Source organism: Ursus americanus, chromosome 24, assembly GCF_024610735.1.
Source record: "Ursus americanus isolate L20-20 chromosome 24, mUrsAme1.1.p, whole genome shotgun sequence".
Classification (NCBI taxonomy): domain Eukaryota; kingdom Metazoa; phylum Chordata; class Mammalia; order Carnivora; family Ursidae; genus Ursus; species Ursus americanus.
Window position 1 is genome coordinate 18,489,451 of NC_142150.1, and position 22,164 is coordinate 18,511,614.

Sequence of the window (22,164 nt, forward strand, 5' to 3'; positions counted from 1 at the left end):
CTATCATCTTAGAGAATACATATATTGTCAGGAACAGAATGTTGTAGAAATACGAATGTTAAAAGGGCTTCTGGTAAAGTCACTAGAAGGAAATGAGGGACATGTTATTGGACACCAGAGGGAAGGCAATCCTCATTATAAAGTAGCAGAAAACGGGCAGAAATGTGCTCTACCACTGAGTGAAAAGCAGTACTTGTAAGCAATGAATTTGTATATTTAGCTGAGGAGATTACCAAGCAAAGTGTTAAAGGTGTGTACTGGTTTCTCCTTGCTGCTTATAGTAAAATGCAAGAGAAAGAGATAAATTGAGGAAGGAACTGTTAAGCAAAAAATCAGCACCAGACAACTTGGACAATTCTCAGCCTATCTAGACTGCAAAAAAGAGATGCTATCACAAATCACTAGGAAAATACAAATCAAAACCATAGTTAGATACCACTTCAAACTCATAGGATGACTATTATCCAAAAAACAAAACAACAAAAGTTGCTGAGCTAGAGAGCAACTAGAACCCCTGTACACTGTTAATGAGAATGCAAAATGGATCAGCCACTGTGGAAAACACTTTGGCAGTTCCTCACAAAGTTAAACATAGATTTATCATCTGGTCCAGCAAGTCCACTCCTGGATCCCAAATCCACTACTTTCACCTTTAGATAGGTATATATCTAAAGGAACTGACAGCACACTCTAACAGATACTCGTGCACTAATTTTCACTGCAGCATTACTCAACAAGTGTCTTATCAAAAAATGTATGGATCGGGGTACCTGGGTGGCTCAGTCGGTTGAGCATCCCACTCTTGGTTTCACCTCAGGTCATGATCTCATGGGTGGTGAGACTGAGCCCCGTGGCGGGCTGTGCTTAGTGTGAAGTCTGCTTGGGATTCCTTCCCTCTTCCTCTCCCTTGCCCTCTTCTCCTCCCCCTGTTCTCTCTCTCTAAAATAAATAAATAAATCTTTAAGGGAAAAAAATGTATGGATAAACAAAATGTGCTATATACGTACAATGAAATATTATTCAACCATAAAAAGAAATGAAGTTTTGGTGCATGATATAAGATGGATGAACTCTGAAAAACATTATGCTAGGTGAAAAACATTATGCAAATGCTAACAAAGAACAAATATATGATTCCACTTATATGAGGTACCTAGATAGGCAAACTCATAGAGACAGGAAGTAGAATAAAAGTTACTAGAGGTGGGGCAACGGAGGAATGGGGAGCTATTGCTCAACGGGGAAAGAGTTTGTTTGGGATGATGAAAAAGTTCAGAAAACAGATAGTGGCAATGTTCATAAAACATTGTAAATATACCGAATGACACTGAATTGTAGAAATAATTAAAACAGTAAATTTTATCACAAAAAGTTTTTCCTTAAAAAAAAAGGGCTCAAGACCTTGAGCCACCTAAGAGGGTTGGCATAACTACTTCAATTAGAGAATCATGATTGAACTACTAACAAGCTCTAAAATGAGTATATTCCAGTCCTCAGTGAGGGAAAATGATCATCACATATGATAGTAATTTACTAATTCCATGTGAATTCATTTAGGAAATGTTAATAGAAAAAGGAAACATGATTTGCTTTATTTTTAAAACAAATTTAACCTCAGAATACCAAACTATAAATTTATTTTCAAATCTTTCATCATGAAGAATGATAAAATTATACAGGCATACCTCTGAGATGTTGCAGGTTCAGTTCCAAATCACCACAATAAAGCAAGTACCACAATTAGGTGACTCAAATTAATTTTTTGATTTTCCAGGGCATATAAAAGTTACATTTACACTGTAGTGTAGTCTATTGAGTGCAATAGCATTATGTCTAAAAAAATGTACATATCTTAGCTTAAAATAGTTTTTTTCTTTAAAAAAGGCTAACCATCATATGAGCTTTCCGTGAGTCGTAATCTTTTTGCTGGTGGAGAGTGCTGCCTCAGTGTTGATGGCTGCTGATTGATCAGGGTGCTGTTTGCTGAAGGCTGGTTGGCTATGGCAATTTCTTTAAATAACACAATGAAGTCTGCCACATAGTTTAATTATTCCTTTCATGAATGATTTCTCTGTAGCACGAAATACCACTTGATAGCATTTTACCCACAGCAGAACTTTCAAAATTAGAGTCAATCCTTTCGAACTCTGGCACTGCTTTCTCAAGTAAGTTTATGCAACTTTCTAAATCCTATTGTCATTTCAACAATCTTCACAGCATCTTCACTAAGAGTAGATTCCATCTCAAGAAACCACTTTCTTTGCTCATTCATAAGAAGCAACTTCTCATCCATTCACATTTTATCATGACACTGCAGCAATTTGATCATGTCTTCAGGCTCCACTTCTAGTTCTCTTGCTATTTCCACCACATCTATAGTTACTTGCTCCACTGAAGGTTTGAAACTCAAAGTCAACCATGAGGAGTGGAATCAACTTCTTCCAAACTCTTGTTAATGTTGACATTTTGACCTCTTCCCATGAATCATAAATGTCCTTAATGGCATCTAGAATGGTGAATCCTTTCCAAAAGGCTTTCAATTTACTTTGCCCAGATCCATCAGAAGAATCACCATCGCAGTTACAGGCTTACGAAATATATTTCTTAAATAATAAGACTTGAAAGTTGAAATTACTCCTTGATCCATGGGCTGCAGAATAGATGCTGTGTTAGCAGCCATGAAAACATTAATCTCATTGCACATTCCCATAAGAGCTCTTGGGTGACCAGATACATTGTCAATGAGCAGTAACACTTAGAAAGGAATCATTTTGTGGGAAGTCTCAACTGTCAACTTAAAATATTCAATAAACTATGTTGTAAATAGATGTGCTGTCATCCAGGGGTTCCTGTTCCTTTTATAGAGCACAGGTAAAATACATTTAACATAATTCTTAAGGACCCTGGGATTTTCAGAATGATAAATAAGCAATGGCTTCAAGTCACCAGATGCATTCGCCCCTAAGAAGAAGCTTAGAAGCTTTGGAGCCAGACACTGACTTCTTCTACCTATGGAAGTCCTAGATGGTATCTTCTTTCAATGGAAGGCTATTTTGTCTATGCCTACATTGAAAATCTGTATTTTATCATAGCCACCATTGGTAATGATCTTAGCTAGATCTTCTGTAATACTTGCTGCTTCACCATGCACTTTCATGTTATAAAAACAGCTTCATTCTTCAAACCTCATGAACCAACCTCTGATAGCTTCAAATTTTTCTTCTGAAGTTTCCTCATCTCCCTCAGCCTTCACAGAATTGAAGAGAATTAGGGCCTTGCTCTAGATTAAACTTTGGCTTAAAAAATGTTGAGGCTACTTTAATCTTCTATCCAAACCACTGAAACTTTCTCCATGTCAGCAATGAGGCTGTTTCACTTTCTTGTCATTCCTGTGTTCACTGGAGTAGCATTTTTAATTTCCAAGAATTTTCCTTTGCATTCACAACTTGGTTAACTGTTTGGCACAAAAGGCCTTTCAGCATATCTAGTCTTTCAACATGCCTTCCTCACTAAGTTTAATTATATCTGGCTTTTGATTTAAAGTGAGACATGTGGGACTCTTCCTTTCACTTGAACACTTAGAGGCTACTCTTGAGTTATTAACCGGCCTAATTTCATGTCTCAGAGAATAGGGAGACCCAAGGAGACGAAGAGAGATGGAAAATGACTGGGAGCAGGCAAAACACACATAACATTTGTTGGTTAAATTCACTGTCCTATATGGGCACAGTTTGTGGTGTCCCAAAACAATTACAACAGTAACATCAAAGATCACTGATCACAGATCACCATAACAAATAATAATGAAAAGGTTAAAATATTGTGAGAACTACCAGAATGAGACACAGAGACACGAGTGAGCAAATACTGTTGGAAAATGGTGCCAGTAGACTTTCTCAATGCTGGGTTGCCACAAACCTTCAATTTATAATAAATGCATTATCTGTGAAGTACAATAAAGCAAGGTAAAATAAAACAAGGTATGACTAGAATACAAAATGACCTTTAACTTTTTTTTTTAACTTTCCATTTGGGGAATGAAAAAGCATAAAAAGTAAAAATGTGACATTAAAATTCTAAAGATTTTTTTTGAGAGAGAGCTTGCAAGCGGGGGGCGGAGGGGGGGTTGTGGGGAGGGGCAGAGAGAGGGAGAAAATCTTAAGCAGGTTCCATGCCAGCATGGAGCCCGATGCAGGCCTCGATCCCACAACCCCAGGATCATGCCCTGAGCCAAAATCAAGAGTCAGACACTTAACCGACTGAGCCACCCAGGTGCCCCAAGATTTTTTTTTCTTTAATCAACATCCATGTATTACCTTATAGCTCTGTAGATTACCAGTATAGACAGTCTTGATTGGGTTCTCTGCTCAAGGTATCACAAAACCAAATATCAGGATTTCAGGCTGAGATCTTCTCTGGAGTCACTGGGGAGGAATCCACTACCCACTTTTTCTAGGTTGGTGGCAGAATCCTGTTATCTGCAGCTGAGAAATGGTCTAAGGTTCCCTCTTCGTATTTGCTGTCAGCTGAAGGCATCTCTCATCTCCTTAAGGTGTTCCACATTCCTTTTCTGGTGGTCCCTCTATCTTCACACCCAGCATATCACATTCATCAAGTGTTTTGATTTTAACTTCCTCTTCTTTACCACTAGAGAATATTCTCTTTTTCTTTTTTTGTTTCCTTTTTTTTTTTTTTTTAAAGGTCTCATGATTAGCTCAGGTTCACATGATCAGTCTCCCCACCCTTTGGTCAACTGTGCCATATGACAACATAATTGGGGAAGTGATATCTTACCATGTTCACATGTTCCAGGGCTTAGGGTGGGTCATCGTTGGGAGGCCACATTCAATAAAATTCTAAAGATTTTTAAAAGCAAATATTTTTTAAATTATTAAAGATTTTGTTCCAGTGCTAGACAATCCTAAAAAAGTTCTTTAACCTTAACTGATATTAAAATTTCCATGGTCTGGAGAAACAAAGGATCCAATTTCCCTTTCACCACATTAACATAGGTCTTAGGAAACTCAGAATCTTTCGCCTCTGGGTTAAATATGTTGCACTTACTATCCCAGTTGTTTCATACCTCATTTTCCTCACCATCCCGGTCATTCTGAATAGCAAGGGAAACAGGCTTCATTTCTTATGCTAACATCCATAAATTGGCTAAATAAAGGGCTATCTTTAGGAGGATACGGAGTTTGGGTCCAGGTGTAACTAGTAAATAAGGGCATGGATTTTTATCATCAGACAGCATAGCTCTGTTGTGAATCTTTGTTCTATCACTTATTAGTTAAGTGACTATGATGACTAATTTTATGTGTCGACCAGGCCATAGGATACCAAGAAATTTGGTAAAACATTATTCTGGGTGAGGGTATTTCTGGAGTAGATTAACATTTGGATCAATAGAGCCAGTACAGCAGATCACCCTCCCTAATGTGAGTGTGCATTACCCAATCCACTGAAGGCCAGAACAGAATAAAAGGCTGATCCTCTGGCCAGTACAAGGGAGTGAAAAAGCATCAACATACTAGAGATTCTGAAGAATTTTTATAAGATAGGATGTATGAAATCATAATGATAGGTAGGTTAAGGCGGAAATGGCAGAGCTGAGTAGTTGTGAAAGAGGTGGTAAGGCCTACAAAATGTAAAATATTTACTATCTGGTCTCTGAAAAAGTATGCTGACCCCTGGCCAATCACACACACAGGAGAATGTTTCAGGAAAGATAGAGGACTTTCATTATTGTGACTCCAAAGGGGTTGTGGGCCGAATCAACAGTTATGGAGAATAACCTACTAAAAAAAGATAAAAACTGCCTGAGAGGAACTTGGGCTCCAAGTATGGTGGCTGGAAACCTAGGATAGGATCCTTCTTATCTGGTTATTAGAGAAGGGCCTGGACTATCTGTTTATCCACTCTAAGCAAAGCACACCAATAAGTAAATCCTATCCACCTACAAAACACTCTCCATCAGTATTCTTTCTATTTAGGGTAAAGATTTGCTAGAGAAACAAAAGAGAAAAGCTACTCCAGTAATCTATATTATTTAACTGGTAATATATCAACATGAATGGACAACCAAAGATCACCAACATTTAAGGAAACCACAGGAATGAAAAAGAAGATCCATGATGAAAAATAATATAAATAACTCTAGAGAAAACAGAGGTAATTAAAAGAGGTTAGAAAAAAGAAAAAGAATTCTATTTAACATCTTTGGAGAAACTGCATAAGATATTGAACCTATAAAACAAGAAGCATATAAAAGAGTTAAGATTAAAAGAACAAAGAGTAGAGTTTAAAGAAATTTAAAATACAAACCTTGTCCACCACCACCTCCCCACACACACAGAAAAACTTGAAAAGTTGGAAAACGCTGAAGAAATACAGAGTAATAACCCAGTGTGTGTAATGATCTCTCTAAAACAGTGCAGGTGAAGAGACCCCTCTCTCTCCTCCAACACACACACACACACACGGAAAAACAATGGAAAGGACCCAGAAAATACAGAGCCAGAGAAAGAAAATATACGTATTCCTAGACACATCTTTGATCTAGAATAGAGTTTGTCAAACTAGGGCCCATGAGCCAAATCCTGCCAGCACCATTTTAACAAATAAGGTTTTACCGTAACACAGAATGCTTATTTGTTTACATGTTGTCTGAGGCTGCTTTTGTACCAACTACAACAGTAGAGCTAAATAGTTGCAACAGGGACCATATGGTCTGCAAAGCCTAAAATATTTACCATTTGGTCTTCTACGGAAAATTTGTCAAATCTTGATCTAGAGCTACGCTGTCCAATAGAGTAGAAGCTAGCCAAATGTAGTGTTCAAATTTAAATAATAAGATTAAAAATTCAGTTCCTCAGTCATATCAGCCACATTTCAAGTACCTAACAGCCATATGTGTACAAGGGTTATTGTGCTGGATGATGTAGATATAGGACATTTCCATCAATATAGGAAATTCTACTGGACAGGGCTTAGTTGGATATTACCATAATAGATTACTAGAACTGTATTTTAATTATTGCTTTAAAAAGTACTAGAGTGAAAAACAAAAAACAGGTAAGAGAAGGAGGAAGAAAGATAAAATTCAGAAAAAAACAGAAATTAGTAATGTTGGAAATAGAAATAATGCATAAATCTAAGATGTCCTTCTATGAAAATAGCTTTAAAATAGGTCTTTTAAAAATAATGTTTCAAGTTATTCAGAGAAAAGAACTGAGAGAAAATCCAAAGATACAGCATTACAAATGAGTAAACAGCATCAAAGATATGGAAGAGATTACAAAAGAATTCAATGTAAGGAATGCAATTAATTAATGCTATCAAAATTGAAAATAATAAAAAAAGTATTCCCTAAGAAAATATAATTCAAAGAAAGAAAAGTAGAATAATTATATGGAACAAGAATCGTGAAGAAAAGTTTTAAGATTTGTATAATAGATGGCTCCAATTTAGTTCTGAGTTAACAAGGAAGATGTTGCGCAGATTTTTAGTTTTCATCTTATACTGCAAGAAACATACCCAGTATATAAAGTATAAACATATTTCATATCCAGACTCTTAAACTAGAAAACAGCAGTCCAAAATAACATATTTCCCTCTCTTAACACTATTCATCATACCAAGAATTATATATTTCTTTACAGGGGAGCTTGATTAGTCTGTGTGACACTCCATGCAAAATCAGATGTAAGAAGCTTCAAATGGAATGCTTTTAAATATTTGGCCTTTCCCTGGACTTCCATAATTATTCATACTGAAGATGAACTGATCACATCTCATCAGAAATGTCCAGGACAATTAGAAACCATACAGGCTTAGATTAGCACATCTTTATGCTTATAAGAGTCCTCAAGCTGACACACGAAAAGAGCACCTGACACCAGTCAGTATTTTTCAATTCCTTACTTGGGCAACATACAAAAATAAATAGTCCCAGTTTGGGAGATATACTAATACCATTCTAGCTCTGGAATTTCTTTCTCTTTTACCACTAAAAATTTTTAGTGTTCTAGTGTTTACCACTAAAAATGTCTTATTTACCCTTATAGATACATTTACTTAACAAATCTCCTTGAACCAAAACAGGTTTACCTTTTGACACATTTACCCTATGACACTGAAGACATGAGTATACAACAGATTTTTAAATTTTAAATTCCCCAATTTTCTGTTTATATTTAAACATCTGCTAAAATTAGGATGAACATAAGTACTCATGTGCCCTGGGCAGTCCCAGATTATACCTGCTTTCTTGGCATCCAATATAATTAGTTATTTCAGCATTCTTAAAATGTCCTAAAAAATTCATGAATCAGTGAAGAAATCAAAACAAAATACAGAAAATACTTTGAAATAAATGTTGATGAAAATATAAAATGTTAAAAATTGCAGGACGTAGCTTAGAGCAGTATTTTGAGAAATTACACCCTTAACTATATTTTTATTTTATTTTATTTTTTTAAAGATTTTTATTTATTTATTTGACAGAGAGAGAGAGACAGCCAGCGAGAGAGGGAACACAAGCAGGGGGAGTGGGAGAGGAAGAAGCAGGCTCTCAGTAGAGGAGCCTGATGTGGGGCTCAATCCCAGAACACCGGGATCACGCCCTGAGCCGAAGGCAGACGCTTAATGACTGAGCCACCCAGACGCCCCACACCCTTAACTATAAAACAGTATATTAGAAAAGGAAGAAAATCAATGAATTAAGCTTTTATCAAAAACAGGAAAAACCAAAATCTCAGCCAATCAAAACAAGTTAATGTAGAGGAAAAAAATAAAGAGCAGTAATTGACAAAATAAAAAGTAAACATAAAAGAAAAAATTTTAAAGCCAAATGTTGGGTTTTTAGAAAAAGAATAAAAATGAAAAATCCCTAGCAAATCTAACAACAAAAAAAGGAAAGAAAAAGAAACACAAATAATATCAGTAATTACAGTCATTAAAAAGGTACTTAAAGGTGCTTCTAGTATGGTGAAGTAAGCTCCTAACAGACAAACTCTCCCATAGATAACAACCATAAACTCGAGACAAAATACAAGAACAATTATGTGAAGGCTCTACAGATTGAATAGAAGCAAAGAAATTTTGCTGAGGAGTCAAAGTTGTAAAAAAAAAAAAAAATTGCCAAAATGTTTCTTATTTTTAGCGATTTAGCTTGAGCACAGAGCAATACAGGTAGCTAAACAAACAAAAGTCATCCTTCTGAAGAATCACAAATTAACCAAAGGAATGGAGAGTCCAGATAGTAATTTACCAGATTAGTGTCACTTTACTTATTGACAGATTAATGATTCCATATAGCAAGGAAAGAATTGTCTTTTCAATAAATGGTGGTAGATCAATAGGCTATCCATATAGAAAAACAAATACACCTTTACCTGCCTCACACCAAAGGAAAAAAAAATCATTTCCGGCAGAATGCAGATTCAAATATTCAAAAGTAAACATCAGGGCTTTTAGAAGAAAACACTGAGATCATCTTTGGAATCTTGGAGTAGGCAAATTTAGCTAGAAAGCAAAAAACTGATACATCAGAATATATTCTGACTAAAAGTGAAAAAACTAACAATATGAAAAGGTAGGGCACGACTAGCTGGCTCAGTTAGTGCAGCATGTGACGCTTGATCTTGGGGTTGTTAAATTCGAGCCCCATGTTGGGTATAGAGATTACTTTAAAAAATTTTTTTAAAGAATATGAAAAGGCAAGTCACAGCGTAAGAAGATATTTGTAACACATTTATTCCAAACTGGACTTTTACCCAAAATATAAAAAGAACTCCCAAAAATCTAGAAAATCCAACAATCCAACATTTAAAAAAATTAGCAAAGACACAGCCTCCTCACATAAGAGGTTTATCTAAATGGCTAAAAGCATATGAACAGGTACTCAACTTCATCAGTCCAAATCCAAATGACAAGGTCATACCACAACCCTTTCAGAAAGGCTAAAGTAAAAAGAAAATATTAAGTGTTGGTGGGGATGACAAGCAACTGAAATTCTCAAACATCCCTGGTAAGAATGTAAATTGGTACAACCACATTAAAAAGATAATTGGCCACAAATAGTAAACTAGCCAAATCCCTTTCAAAGCAGAATGGATAATGTATTGTGATGTATTTACATAATACTGTAAAGCAATAAATAATCCACATTATGTAGACATTAATAGCAATCATTTCACAAATATAATGAGCAAAAGAAGTTAAAGACAATAGTAAACTGTATGGCTTCATCTACATAAAGTACAAAAACAGGAAAGCAAATCAGGACTTCGGTTTCTCTTTATGAGTGTACTAAATGGAAGCAAAATAAGATTACATGGGGTCCAAGAACTCCCTCTGTACAGGCAAGACCTTGACATTTATTCATTCAATCATTCTGCCAGAACACCATCAGACCCTACAGTAAGCCTTCACAATATTTCTGTTAATATGGTTCACCTGCATAATCACAATGGCAATACAGACCCTAGGTCTCAGAAAGCCACTGAAAGACCAATTGGAGAGGTACCCATTTCAGTCATGAGATGCTAATTGCTTACCATGACCAATATGCTTTTTGGTTTACCTTAAGTAGGTAGAGGCAGTCTTTCAATTGCATTTGAAAACTTGTCAGAATACCAACTTGTTGGAACCCTTATGAAAATGGTCCCACTATGTGGCAATAAGGGTGATACACATGTTGCTTATGGAACACTCAAACTGAAATTTTATACAGCTAATTCCTTATTAAAGCAGTTTTAGAGTTACAATAAAATTGAAAGGTACAGAAATTTCCCATATACTTCTGACCCCACAAATGTATAGCCTCCCCTATTATCAATGTCACTCACCAGAACAACACATTTTTTACCAAGAACGAACCTACACTGATACATCAAAATCACCCAAAGTCCATAGTTGACGTTAGGATTCACTTTTGGTTCTATACATTCTATGGGTTTGGACAAAAGCATAATGACATATCCATCATACAGAATATTTTCACTGCCCTAAAAATTCTCTGTGCTCTGCTTATTCATCTCTCCCCTCAACCACCTCTAGCAACACTGATCTTTTTATTGTCTCCACAGTTTTGACTTTTTCAGAATTCCACAGAGTTGGAATCAGTATGTAGCTTTTTCTAATTGATTTCTTTCAGTTAGTAATTTGCATTAAGGTTCCTCCATGTCTTTTCATAGCTTCATAGCTCATTTGTTTTTAGCACTGAATAATATTCCATTGTCTGGATATACCAAACTTTATTTATCCATTCATTTACTGAGGGACATCTCGGTTGCTTTCAAGTTTTGGTAATTATGAATAAAGCTGCTATACACATCCATGTCCAAGTCTTTATGTGAATGTTTCAACTTCTTTGGGTAAATGTATAAGAGCATGACTGCTGGAGGATATGGTAAGAGCATGTTTAGTTTTGTCACAAATCTCCAAACGTCTTCCCAAGTGACTGTACCACTTTGCATTTTCATCAGCAATGTATAAGGGCTCCTGTAGTTCCACATTCTCACCAGCATTTGGTGGTGTCAGTGTTTCAGGTTTTGGCCACTCTAGTAGGTTTGCAGCAGTATCTCAATGTTGTTTAAATTTGCGTTTCTCTGATGACATATGCGAAGCATTCTTTCATTTGCTTTTTGCCATCTGTATGTCTTCTTTGGTCAAATGTCTGTTAAGGTCTTTGGCCCATTTTTAAATCAGGTTGTTTATTGTTGAGTTTTAAAGAGTTCTTTGTATATTCTGGATAACAATATTTTACCAGATATAACATTTGCAAATATTTTCTCCCAGTAAATGACTTTACTTCTCATTCTCTTGACATTGTCTCTCACAGAGCAAGAGTTTTAAATTTTAATGAAGTCGGGCTAATCAATTATTTCTTTCATCAATCTATTTTTGGTATTGTATCTAAAAAAGCATAAGATACCCAAGGTTCTCTAGGTTTTCTCCTATGTTATCTTCTAGGAGTTTTATAGTTTCACATTTTATGTTTAGATATGTGGTCCACTAGAGTTAACTTCTGAGAAGGTTGTAAGGTCTGTGCCTAGATTCTTTTTTTTTCCTTTGCCATGTGTATGTTGTTCCAGCACCCTTTGCTGAAAAGACTATCTCTGCTTCATTGTGTTGCCTTTGCTCATTTGTCAAAAATCTGTAGATTATATTTATGTGAGTCTATTTCTGGGTACTCTATTTTGTTCCACTGATCTATTTGTCTATTCTTTTACCAATACCACACTGTCTTAATTACTGTGGCTTTAAGTAAGTCTTGAAGTCAGGTAGTTTCAGTTCTCCAACTTTGTTCTTCTCCTTCAATATTGTGTTTGCTATTCTGGGTCTTTTGCCTCTCCATATAAACTTCCAAATCAGCTTGTCAATATTCATAAAATAGCTTCCTGGGGTTTTGATTGGGATGGCATTTGAATCTACAGATCATTTTGAGGAGAACTGACATCTTGACACTGAGTCTTCTATCCATAAGCATGGAATATCTTTCCATTTATTTAGTTTTTCTTTGATTTTGTTCATCAGAATTTTGTAGTTTTCCTCATACAGATCTTGTACATATCTTTTTTAGATTCATGCTTACATATTTAATTTTTTTGGATACTAATGTAAATAACATTGTGTTTTTAATTTCCACTTCCACTCATCATTCATTGTTGATATATAGAAACTGATTACTTTTTCTTTTCTTTCTTTCTTTCTTTCTTTCTTTTTTTTTTTTTTTTTTGTTGAGAGAGAGAGGGAGCACGTGTGCACACGTGTAGGGCAGGAGGGGCAAAAGGAGAGGGAAGAGAAAGAATCTTAAGCAGGCTCCATGTTAGGAGCCTCACACTCCTGAGATCATGACCTGAGCCAAAATCAACAGTCAGACACTTAACCAGCTGAGCCACCCAGGCGGCCTTGACACAATTTCATTTTGATAGCAAGGAGAGATGGCTTTACTGAGAATGTGTAGGATGAAGTGCAATTTGAAGGATAAGTAGAAGTTAACTAGTGGCCTTTTGGAGGAAGAAAACATGAGAGAATAAGTAAATGCTGGAGTAAAGGAGAATGATAAATGCTAGAGTGCAGACAGTAAGGAAATTTACAGAGTGATGTGGCTAGAGAGGCAAATGGAGAGAACTACATGCAAGTGCTTAATAAGTATTATTTTTATATTATCAGACCTCAATTTTGAAAGGATTAGGATGGCTCTTGAATGAAGAATATACTACAGGTGAACTAAGATGAGGGCTATATGTTCCAGAATGGATTAGAAAGCTATTAAGAAGTAAACTCCACAGGTCTTGGTAATGTCATGGACATGGCAGAATGATGCTTGAGAGAGGACCTAAGTGTAGTGAGGTTCCTTGTCTTAGGCAACTAATCCTGCAAATGGTCCTATCATTTACTGAGATACGAAACACAAGAGGAAGTTCAGTCTGGGGCATTATGAGCTTGAAGCCCCACTAAGAATTTAAAGAAACTGGTAAAGTAAATATCTGAATTTATAATTCTGGAGGTCAGAGAAGTGATCTGGACTATACATATTCATCATTGATATATAAATGGTAACGGAGGTGCTGGGATTGGATAAAAATAAGAATATGTACTAAAAAGAGAAGATGATCTTAAGGACTCCACAATTTAATGGCAGAAAGGAGGGAAAAGAGCTTATTTTCATTTGTACCCTTTAGCCATTGAATTGTCCCCCCAGCCTTTCAAATACTGATCCTTCTCCTGTGCTATGATTTCCATTCCTTCTATCACATTTAGGCCCTTTTCTTTATCAATTGTCTAGAATTATTTTCCAGTGCCTTATTTTCTCTCTTTAACAACAAAACTCCTCCCTTAAACGTTTGCCATCTCCCTCTATCCCCCTTCATAGCAAAGCTTTCTAAAATATAAAATGGCCTACTTTTATGGAATATTCAACTTCATTTACCATTCAATTCTAAATACAATTATTTGACTTTTCAGTTTACCACTCCTTCGAATCTTCCTTTAACAAAACCTGAAAAACATTATTACTAAATCAAATAAACACTTTCCAATTTTTATTTTACTTTCTTTTTCTCTGCCCAGGTTTTAAATGTCATGTTCCCCAGTTTATTCTTGGTCCTTTTTTCTTCTCATTTTAAAGTATATATTTTCTTCTCATTTTAAAGTATATATCCATCTCTTGGGGTAAATTCCCACCATGTGCTAATTAATTTCAAAGCTGTATGTTTCAAAAAATATATGTATGTTTCATCTAGAGAGCCCTCTCTCATATAGCCCAGCGTGTACTGGACATCTCTACTTGGATGCTCCTAGGGTACCTCCAATTAAACATATTCAAAACAGATTTTATGATTTCCCATTCCCTAAAACAACCAACACCATAACTACAAAATTCTGCTGTTTTCTTTTATTCTTTATCCTCTGCCATCCACAAACCTGCTCAGAAATCTGTTAGTCATCTTTGATTCCTCTGTCAACTTCCTTGGTCACATCAATTCTACTCCTCAAAGTAATCTCTTAATTCATTCCATGCTTTTCATCCCAACCACAGCAAGCCAATCCATTCTATTCTGGTATACTCTTAGCCAAAACATAACAATCAAATATGATCCTTATGCTGTTGCTTTACTTAAAACTTTTCAGTAATTTCCCGTTTCCTATTATTTTTACAAAAAACAAAAGCCACAACCTTAAAAAAAAAATCAATTAGATCTTTGTCTCACTTCTCCAGTCTCTTCTTAGCACTCTGTATAAATCATGAGAACGACTTGCACAGAAGCAGTGAGACCAGATTTGAAGGAATGGCCCCCTCCTTCTCTTGTAACAGCTTTCATTGTCTATTATGCCCTCATCTTTTACACTTCCTTCATCACACAGGTTAAACTTCCCCCTCAGGAGAAACTTCCCAAGGCTCCTCTCCTTCCTCTCAGTCCAAGTTAGGTATCCTGCATTTGTCCTTCATAGCACTTATACTTTATTATCCTATTTACCCATCTACCTCCCCAAACTATGAACTCAAGGAAAAAAGAGACTATTCTATCTCCTATAACCTGAATGCTTAGCATACTCCCTGGGATTTAGTATGTGCTCAATAAATAATTGTTAATTATTAAGTTATTTTTAATTATTATTAACACCACACCTAAACATACCCTTTCCACAAATACCTCATTTATTCCAATGTTTTATATTCAACTCTATATAACTGGTAAATTCAAGTATTTGGCATTATTTGCTTTGACAGCAAAAGTTTTGTCTTTGTAAAAAAATTAAGACAGATTAAATAAATTAATTCTATGATAATGTTATACAAAAGATATAGCTTCATTTCAAGAATGCCTTGATGTGCATATATGGCATGCTTTCTGAATTATAAAGTTGAAAAAAATTCTTCAGTTCTAGTAATAACACAAACAGCATCATACCTCCACTTTTAGAAAACTAAAGGATGAAGTAAATGGAGAGGAAACAAGGGAATATGTAGTAAAGAAGCCTAAAAAAGTTCATTATTATTTCAAATTTTTCCAAGCAGTAAAAATAGAGGTTTCCATTTGAAATCAGACTGCTTTGTCCCTTTTTGTTTTGACCTTCTCAGCACTTATTTACTACAGGAAAAAGTTAGCACATACTGTCCAATGTGTTCACTTTAAGTGCTATGCTGTTTTCTATGTGTTAGTATTTCCTCCCCCAAGTGAGAACATTTTTACTTCTATAGGTCTAAAAGGACACATTAGGTCTAAGCAGACATTAAGTACTCAACAGCTATTTATTGAATAATTTAGATTATAAATTTACACTGAGGGAAGGTTCTAAATGAAAGCATCTAAACCTTGATCAAGCTTCCCAGTTGGTATATCGGTAAATAGTAAGGTGGTTTGTTTTATTTTCTAAACATTTTACTTTAAAAACAAAAACAAAACCCACCAGCCACTATTTCACAAGACTAATTGCAATTTATCAAACACAATCAGTTTTAACTGATTTAACCAAAAAGTTTTAACCAGTCACTGAGATTTAAAACAATTCACTGGCAAGAATTTCAATGAGGTTTGGATAGATATATTTTTAAAATATCACTGTCAAAACCAATAATTTAATAGCACAGGCACGACTTGGGAGTCTTTTTTAGTTTAGACATTTATCAATCACGAATACCTTTAAAAATCACTTACTCCTCCACCCAACTCACTTTTGAGAAAAGTTTTAAATCCAAAGACACAGCTTTAAATGACATGTTTTTTCCGCACATAAAATTCTTATTCTAATAAAGCTCTCAATTCAGAGTTCACAGATCCTCTGCGGAAAATAAAGTACATACACATCTAATACCAGTTTTTTGGGGAAAGAGACCTAAGGTATTTTCTGTTATTTGCAGCTGCCTTAACAACAAGTGACAATTAAATGTGTGAACAAGGTTGTCAGTGTAACACTTGTCATTCATACTACTTATGGAAACGCGCCCCAAGACTTCCAGAAGCACTAATTAAAATTAACGAAAGCTTCTCACGGGGACTTGTCAGAGAAGTACATTTTGTCATTTGCTGTTTGAGACAGGAAAACCAAAGCTCAAGAGTTTTCCCTCTAAGGTCTAAATCCAACCCACCTGCCTGCCACTGGCACTGTCGAACTGAGCCCAGATGCTCAGCAAGCACCTCATTAAGAGTTCCAATTTCTTCAATGTAACACAACCATTCTGAGGGGAAAAAAAATAAATAAAAACAAAAAAACTGGATGGTGAAGGCGGAATGAATTTTCTCTCAGAAATCAAAAATGAAAGGGGCGAGGGAAAGTATCTTTCTTCTTTGCTAAGGAACGGAGAAAGGTGCAAGCTCCTGTTGGTAGTTACTTGATATATCGCTCCACTAGCCTTTTCTTAAACTCAGAGTGAATGAAGGCGCTCGAAACGAGAAAAATGTTGAATGATATTACCCACCTCTACCCCAAAGAACCAAGGAACACTCTCAACCAGGACTCAGGTGGGCCTTTCTCACCTGGGCCCAGCAGAAGTCCGCCGTCCCCACGTAGAGCGCACTTTTCAGCAATACTCCCTGCGATTGGTCGACTGGGAAGAGAGCTCTCAATCCTATTGGCCACGAGAGCGGGGATAGTGGGCAAGGAGGCGGGAGTTTGGGGCTGGCTCTGACAGGCCTGCTGCTTGAGTTCCCAGAGTTCCTATTGGGTCATCGCGGGAAGCTCCAAGATGGCGGCAGTGGCGACCTGCGGCACCGGCGCTGGGAGTACTGGATCTATAGCGGCTGCAGCCAGCAAGAACAATGTCAGCAGTTTCCAGAGGAAGGGTCCAAGAGCAAGCGGTACCGACAGCGGCTGTTCTCGACTGGTGTCCATCGCGGGCACACGACCGTCGGTGCGGAATGGACAGCTGCTGGTATCTACCGGGCTCCCAGCCCTGGACCAGCTCTTAGGTCGGTTCAGAACGGAGAGTTGGGCTCAACAGAGGGAAAACTTAGGGAGGGCACCTGCCAGGGAAGCCGCCCTAACCTCATATTTCTCTCTGACCCCTCAGCCTTCGGACTTGGAGAGGATAGTCCGGTCTGATAGAGATGGAGGGGAGGAAAAGTTGCATGGAGACTCCTAAATGCTGGTACTGCTCCCACTTTCTACTGTGGTTCTGGCCCGCCAGCCTTTTCTAGGTTACGACGGGATCCCTACATGGTTTTATCTAGAAATACTACCTAGTAAGGGGTAATCATTAATACTTGGAGACGGTTTGGCCTTCAACTCCAGAATCCCCTCCTGGTCTCTGATTGCACCCTTCTGCCAACCCCAGGTAGCTCGTGGTTTCTCCTAACCTACAAAAGTTTGTACCATTATGAGAGATGGGCTTCATTAGAAAATGCTGAAAAAAGTAACTCCCCTCTTTCACCGCCAGGCTGCTTATCTCCTGGTTCTGAATCTTTAAACAAACTCTATTGGCTTTAAGAGAATGGATGTTAAAGACTTATGTGGGTATACAGTAGTTAAAGCCTGTTGTTGATACTCATAGTTATACTAGTATCTGCGTTAAATATATGTGTATATATTTTTGTTAAATTTTTCTCTGTGTGTTTTGCCTCCCAGAGTTATATTGCAAACGATTTGTTTAAAGTTAATTTACATTTTAATGAGAAAAAGAAGTCCAGTTCTTAGTCTTTCCTGTATAATCTCTGTAATTTTTCATGAGAAGCCTGCTGAAGAATAGCTTGTTTCATAACTGTTATGTTGCAAAGATTGACCAAATTAGATTGGTAGGACAGAGCTGCTGTATTAATAGAGCTTGTAAATTAGTTAGTTCCTATCAGAATGTTGCTTCATTAAAATTGGTCTGTTTATATTTCATAACTTCTCTATAATATGTGATATGTGTCAGTTAAGTCTTACACACTTTCAAAAAATACAACAAATGCCATTGCTTGTTCTTGTACTACACTTGAAATTTCTCTCCGTATTTTTCCCCCTCAGGGTACACTTTTCAGATAGATTTAGTGCAAAGGAAATTGACAAGGAAAGCGACCTGTGAGAAAGTGCACAGCTTCTTGCCTCTGTTATGTCATGTTCTTAATTGGATCCTGGTTATTTCTACACAAATTTAGTATTTTCACTTAATTGTTTCAAGTCTTGCCTTACTAGATTGCATGGTACTGAAAACAAATGATCCAAAATATCTAGTTAGTAAATATTTATCTCAGTTTTTTTCCCTGTTGAGCTTTCCTTGGTGTCATCCTATATTTGAACTTAAAGTTTGGAAGCTGTTCCTAGTCCTTACCTTTTTTTTTTTCTTTTATTCAGTAGGGATATGTAACTTCATTCACTTGATCCTGAATCTCTTCAAACAAAAAGGTCACATTTCTGACATTGTACCTTCAATTTCTTATTAGAATAACAAAATTTGCCTAGCACAGTTCATGGCACATAGTTGATTCTCATTAAATTCTTGATTGAAAGAGAAATAATGGGTAGAAAAAAACCTGGACAAGAGATTATGAAAGGGGTAGGATGAGTTATGTTGAGCTCTCAGAACAGACTCAGACACAGTGACATGAAGAGTCATAAAGCTAGAGACAGTGTAGGTTGATCTTTAGGCTTCAAATTTAGTGTTCTGCACTATGCTGTAGCTGTTTGTTTGTTGTTTTTTTTTTTTTTTTAATTTTTGAGAACTTTTGAAGTGGCTTTAAGCATTTATTGAACCTAAGGCTAATGTCTCTTAAAGCACCCACCAGAGTGTTAACCTAAAGCACCTTCTTATGTGTTTCTACAGTGATATAAACTTGAACTGTAATTTAAAAATCTTCCAGATTTGCTTGTGAGATACACTAGTATTTGACTATAACAAGCTTATGCTAAAAATTGGTGTTCGTTTAAGAAAATTGAAACGGAATCAGTGGGGGGATATTTTGAAATATGTTTTGCATGTTAATTCTCAAAGTGCACAGAAGTGGTTGTTATGATAGGAGTCAGTACATTTGGAATCATAAATGTGTCCAGAAGTATTTTAGTTGTTGTTAACTTCTTAATGGCATTTTTGTATTTTTATTTTTTATTTTGTATGGCTCTGTTGAGCAAATCCGTTACATTTGTTTTTCATTAAAGCATTATTTGGAAGTGAAACATTTGGCTGCTTATGTGTATACACATAAATATAAGTAATTCAGATTATATTGTTACTCTAAAATATTTGACTCAGATTGTAACAATCCTAATATAACCATATTGTGACAAAAGAAAATGATAGCAGGATGTTATGATACCAGAATGGTGAAACTATACTATACCATTGTGATTGTTGCCTATATATATTCTGTGGTTACTGTGAAACAAGTAAATATTGTATTGTCACTGCTATGCAGTGCAGTGATGTTTTACTACTGCCACTGTCATGTCAATGTAATTTTAAGCATAGATTCAAAATATATTTAGATGTATTTTTGGATATATTATACAGGCAAATTGAATGTTGGTCATTTTAAGATATGCTAATATTTCCATTCCTACTCTCAAGTGCTTTATGAATTTGACAGTTCCCTATATCAGCATCTTTTAAACAAGATCTAATTATGTCAAAAACTTTTGTTCTGACAACTTAAATTTTGTTAGATATTGATACACATTGCCCAAGTTCACCACATTTAAATTCAACTAAGATTTTCTAACCCAGCTTCTCAACCCTGTCCTTCCAGGACATTTATGTTGTTACATGAGGACACTGTATGTAAATATTTAATTTCCCTTCTTCAAGGAATCGCCAAATAGTTTACAGTGGATAAAGGATTCTGGCAGAATTTCTTCTTTTCTAGGGTAAAACGTATAGCTCATCTTAGGATCATATTGTCGAATCTGGGGGAATTCTCCTCCAGCCTCATCCTTCAAAAAGGTTCTTTAAGGAAGGGTGATTTCTCAGGTTTGACTGGCTTAATTTATGTGCTCTTTGGAACTTACTCAATTTTGATAGTCAAGGAAATAGAAGATAGGGATTTGGGATAAAGAATAGTCCAGGAAGAATACTCCAAAGAAGCTTGATGGTAGCTGCCATTTTCAACGTTAATGTCAAAAAGTAATACTGGTGGGCTTATTTCCTTTGCTCCACTATATCTTACTTAGAAAGTGTGATTTATGTTGAGTTGGATTATATATTAATAATAATCCTTATCTTTATGATTATGATACTTTAGCAACTGATGGCTACACATTTAAGGGAAATGTAGCGTATTCATTTGTATCGATATGTAAATTTGTTTCATGTAATTTAATCTACATCACCATTCTCACTGTTAATAGCTTTTTCTATTTTGTTTCCTATATTTGCCCAGCTACTAGTTTTGATAATCAAGAGTTGTCAGGATGTTTCCTACCTCCCAGAGAGAGAAGAAAAAGTAGACTTGTTAATGAAATAAACTACAATTTAATTTGAGGTATGGCATTAACTAAGTAGTTCAGGACATTGCTATGAACAAAGGAAGGGATATGAACTTTTTGTACATTGCATTTTCCCTAAAATGACCTTCTATAATTTTATATAAAACTAATCCTTTATAGAAAGGATTGATATAAATCACTGTTGTCTTTTCTGACTTTTTTTTCTTTTCCCTTTTACTTCCTATAACTTTGAAAAAGGAGAGGCACTTACAAAATAAGTTATCACTTCTGTGTCATCATATCCTAATATATTAATTTGACCTTGCTTACCCCAAATTTATAACTTAGAGAATTGCTTTGGGGAGTGTATGGGGATTGAATTTTCTCCCTTTAATATAATTTTCTGGGAAATCTGGCTGGCTCAGTTGGTAGAGTATGTGACTCTTGATCTCAGGGTCTTGGGTTCAAGCTCCACATTGGGTATGGAACCTACTTAAAAAAAAATGTAAAAAAAATTTTTTTTAATTTGAAAAATCATTTTCTATTAACATGAATAAAACAACCTTTCCATCATATTTTAAAAATCCTAAAATCAGAAGATAATTGTCACTTAATAAGATCTTAATTTTCTGGTAATGTTTTCTAAAGTATTAGATTTTTTTTTCTAGTGTTAAGACAAAATGCTGTGTCATTTTCTTAAAATGTAAAATTTTGATAAAATTAACAATTTAAAATATCAAACCTGCAAAGAATCTTCCAACTTTCAAACTCATAATCTTACATGTTGATAAACTATTCTACCTGCTATTTTTAGTGAACTGGAGATAAATAGACTTCTTAAGGAGATCTATAAAGTAAAACCAAGAGTTCATTTGCTTAGTGACTTAAATGTATTGATGATTTTTCTAAGATCTGATTAAAGAGTAGAGGAGCAGTAAACAAGACCATTTTACTCCTTATGTTTCACCACAGAAATAGGATGATTGCTTCCTTACCTGTTACCTTTCAAACATTTTAGTGAACTAATGGGAAAAGATAGTCTATTTTAATTGGGAACTGTTAGTGTGAACTCTGTGTTGCTTTTGAAGTTAAATAAAATTACTAATGGATTTCTGAAGTTAAAGATCGATTAAAATGAGCTTTGGTTGAAGGTATCATGTCAAGATATCCTGTCATGGTTGGTTGCTGAAGCTTTTTATATTTTGATTAGGACATGGCTACAAACTTACTCTAGTTACGTTAGAACCTCAGTATAGCAAGTGAGATATATCAAAATACCTTATGCAGAGGTATTGTAGGGAAATGTGAGGTCTCGTC

At 35.7% G+C, this 22,164-nt stretch overlaps 2 protein-coding genes across 23 annotated transcripts in view; one reads left to right on the forward strand and one right to left on the reverse strand.

Moving 5' to 3' along the window:
• Positions 1-17,072, reverse strand: part of IMMP1L (inner mitochondrial membrane peptidase subunit 1) — an 86,320-nt gene extending 69,248 nt beyond the window's left edge. For 7 of the 20 annotated variants that reach the window (XM_045808567.2, XM_045808570.2, XM_087855381.1 and 4 more), the window contains exon 1: positions 16,931-17,043. The gene's annotated coding sequence lies outside the window, so the exon portion shown is untranslated. Of the gene's footprint in view, positions 1-770; positions 940-4,316; positions 4,712-4,794; positions 4,857-16,600; positions 16,691-16,930 lie in introns of those variants that run through there. The other 13 variants (XM_087855370.1, XM_087855377.1, XM_087855371.1 and 10 more) reach the window with 13 other exon arrangements.
• Positions 17,073-17,157: 85 nt separating this feature from the next.
• Positions 17,158-22,164, forward strand: part of ELP4 (elongator acetyltransferase complex subunit 4) — a 240,061-nt gene continuing 235,054 nt past the window's right edge. For all 3 annotated transcript variants that reach the window (XM_045808560.2, XM_045808561.2, XM_087855385.1), the window contains exon 1: positions 17,158-17,420. In XM_045808560.2, the coding sequence (XP_045664516.2) occupies positions 17,198-17,420 (223 nt within the window). In that variant the 5' untranslated portion in view covers positions 17,158-17,197. The remainder of the gene's footprint in view (positions 17,421-22,164) is intronic.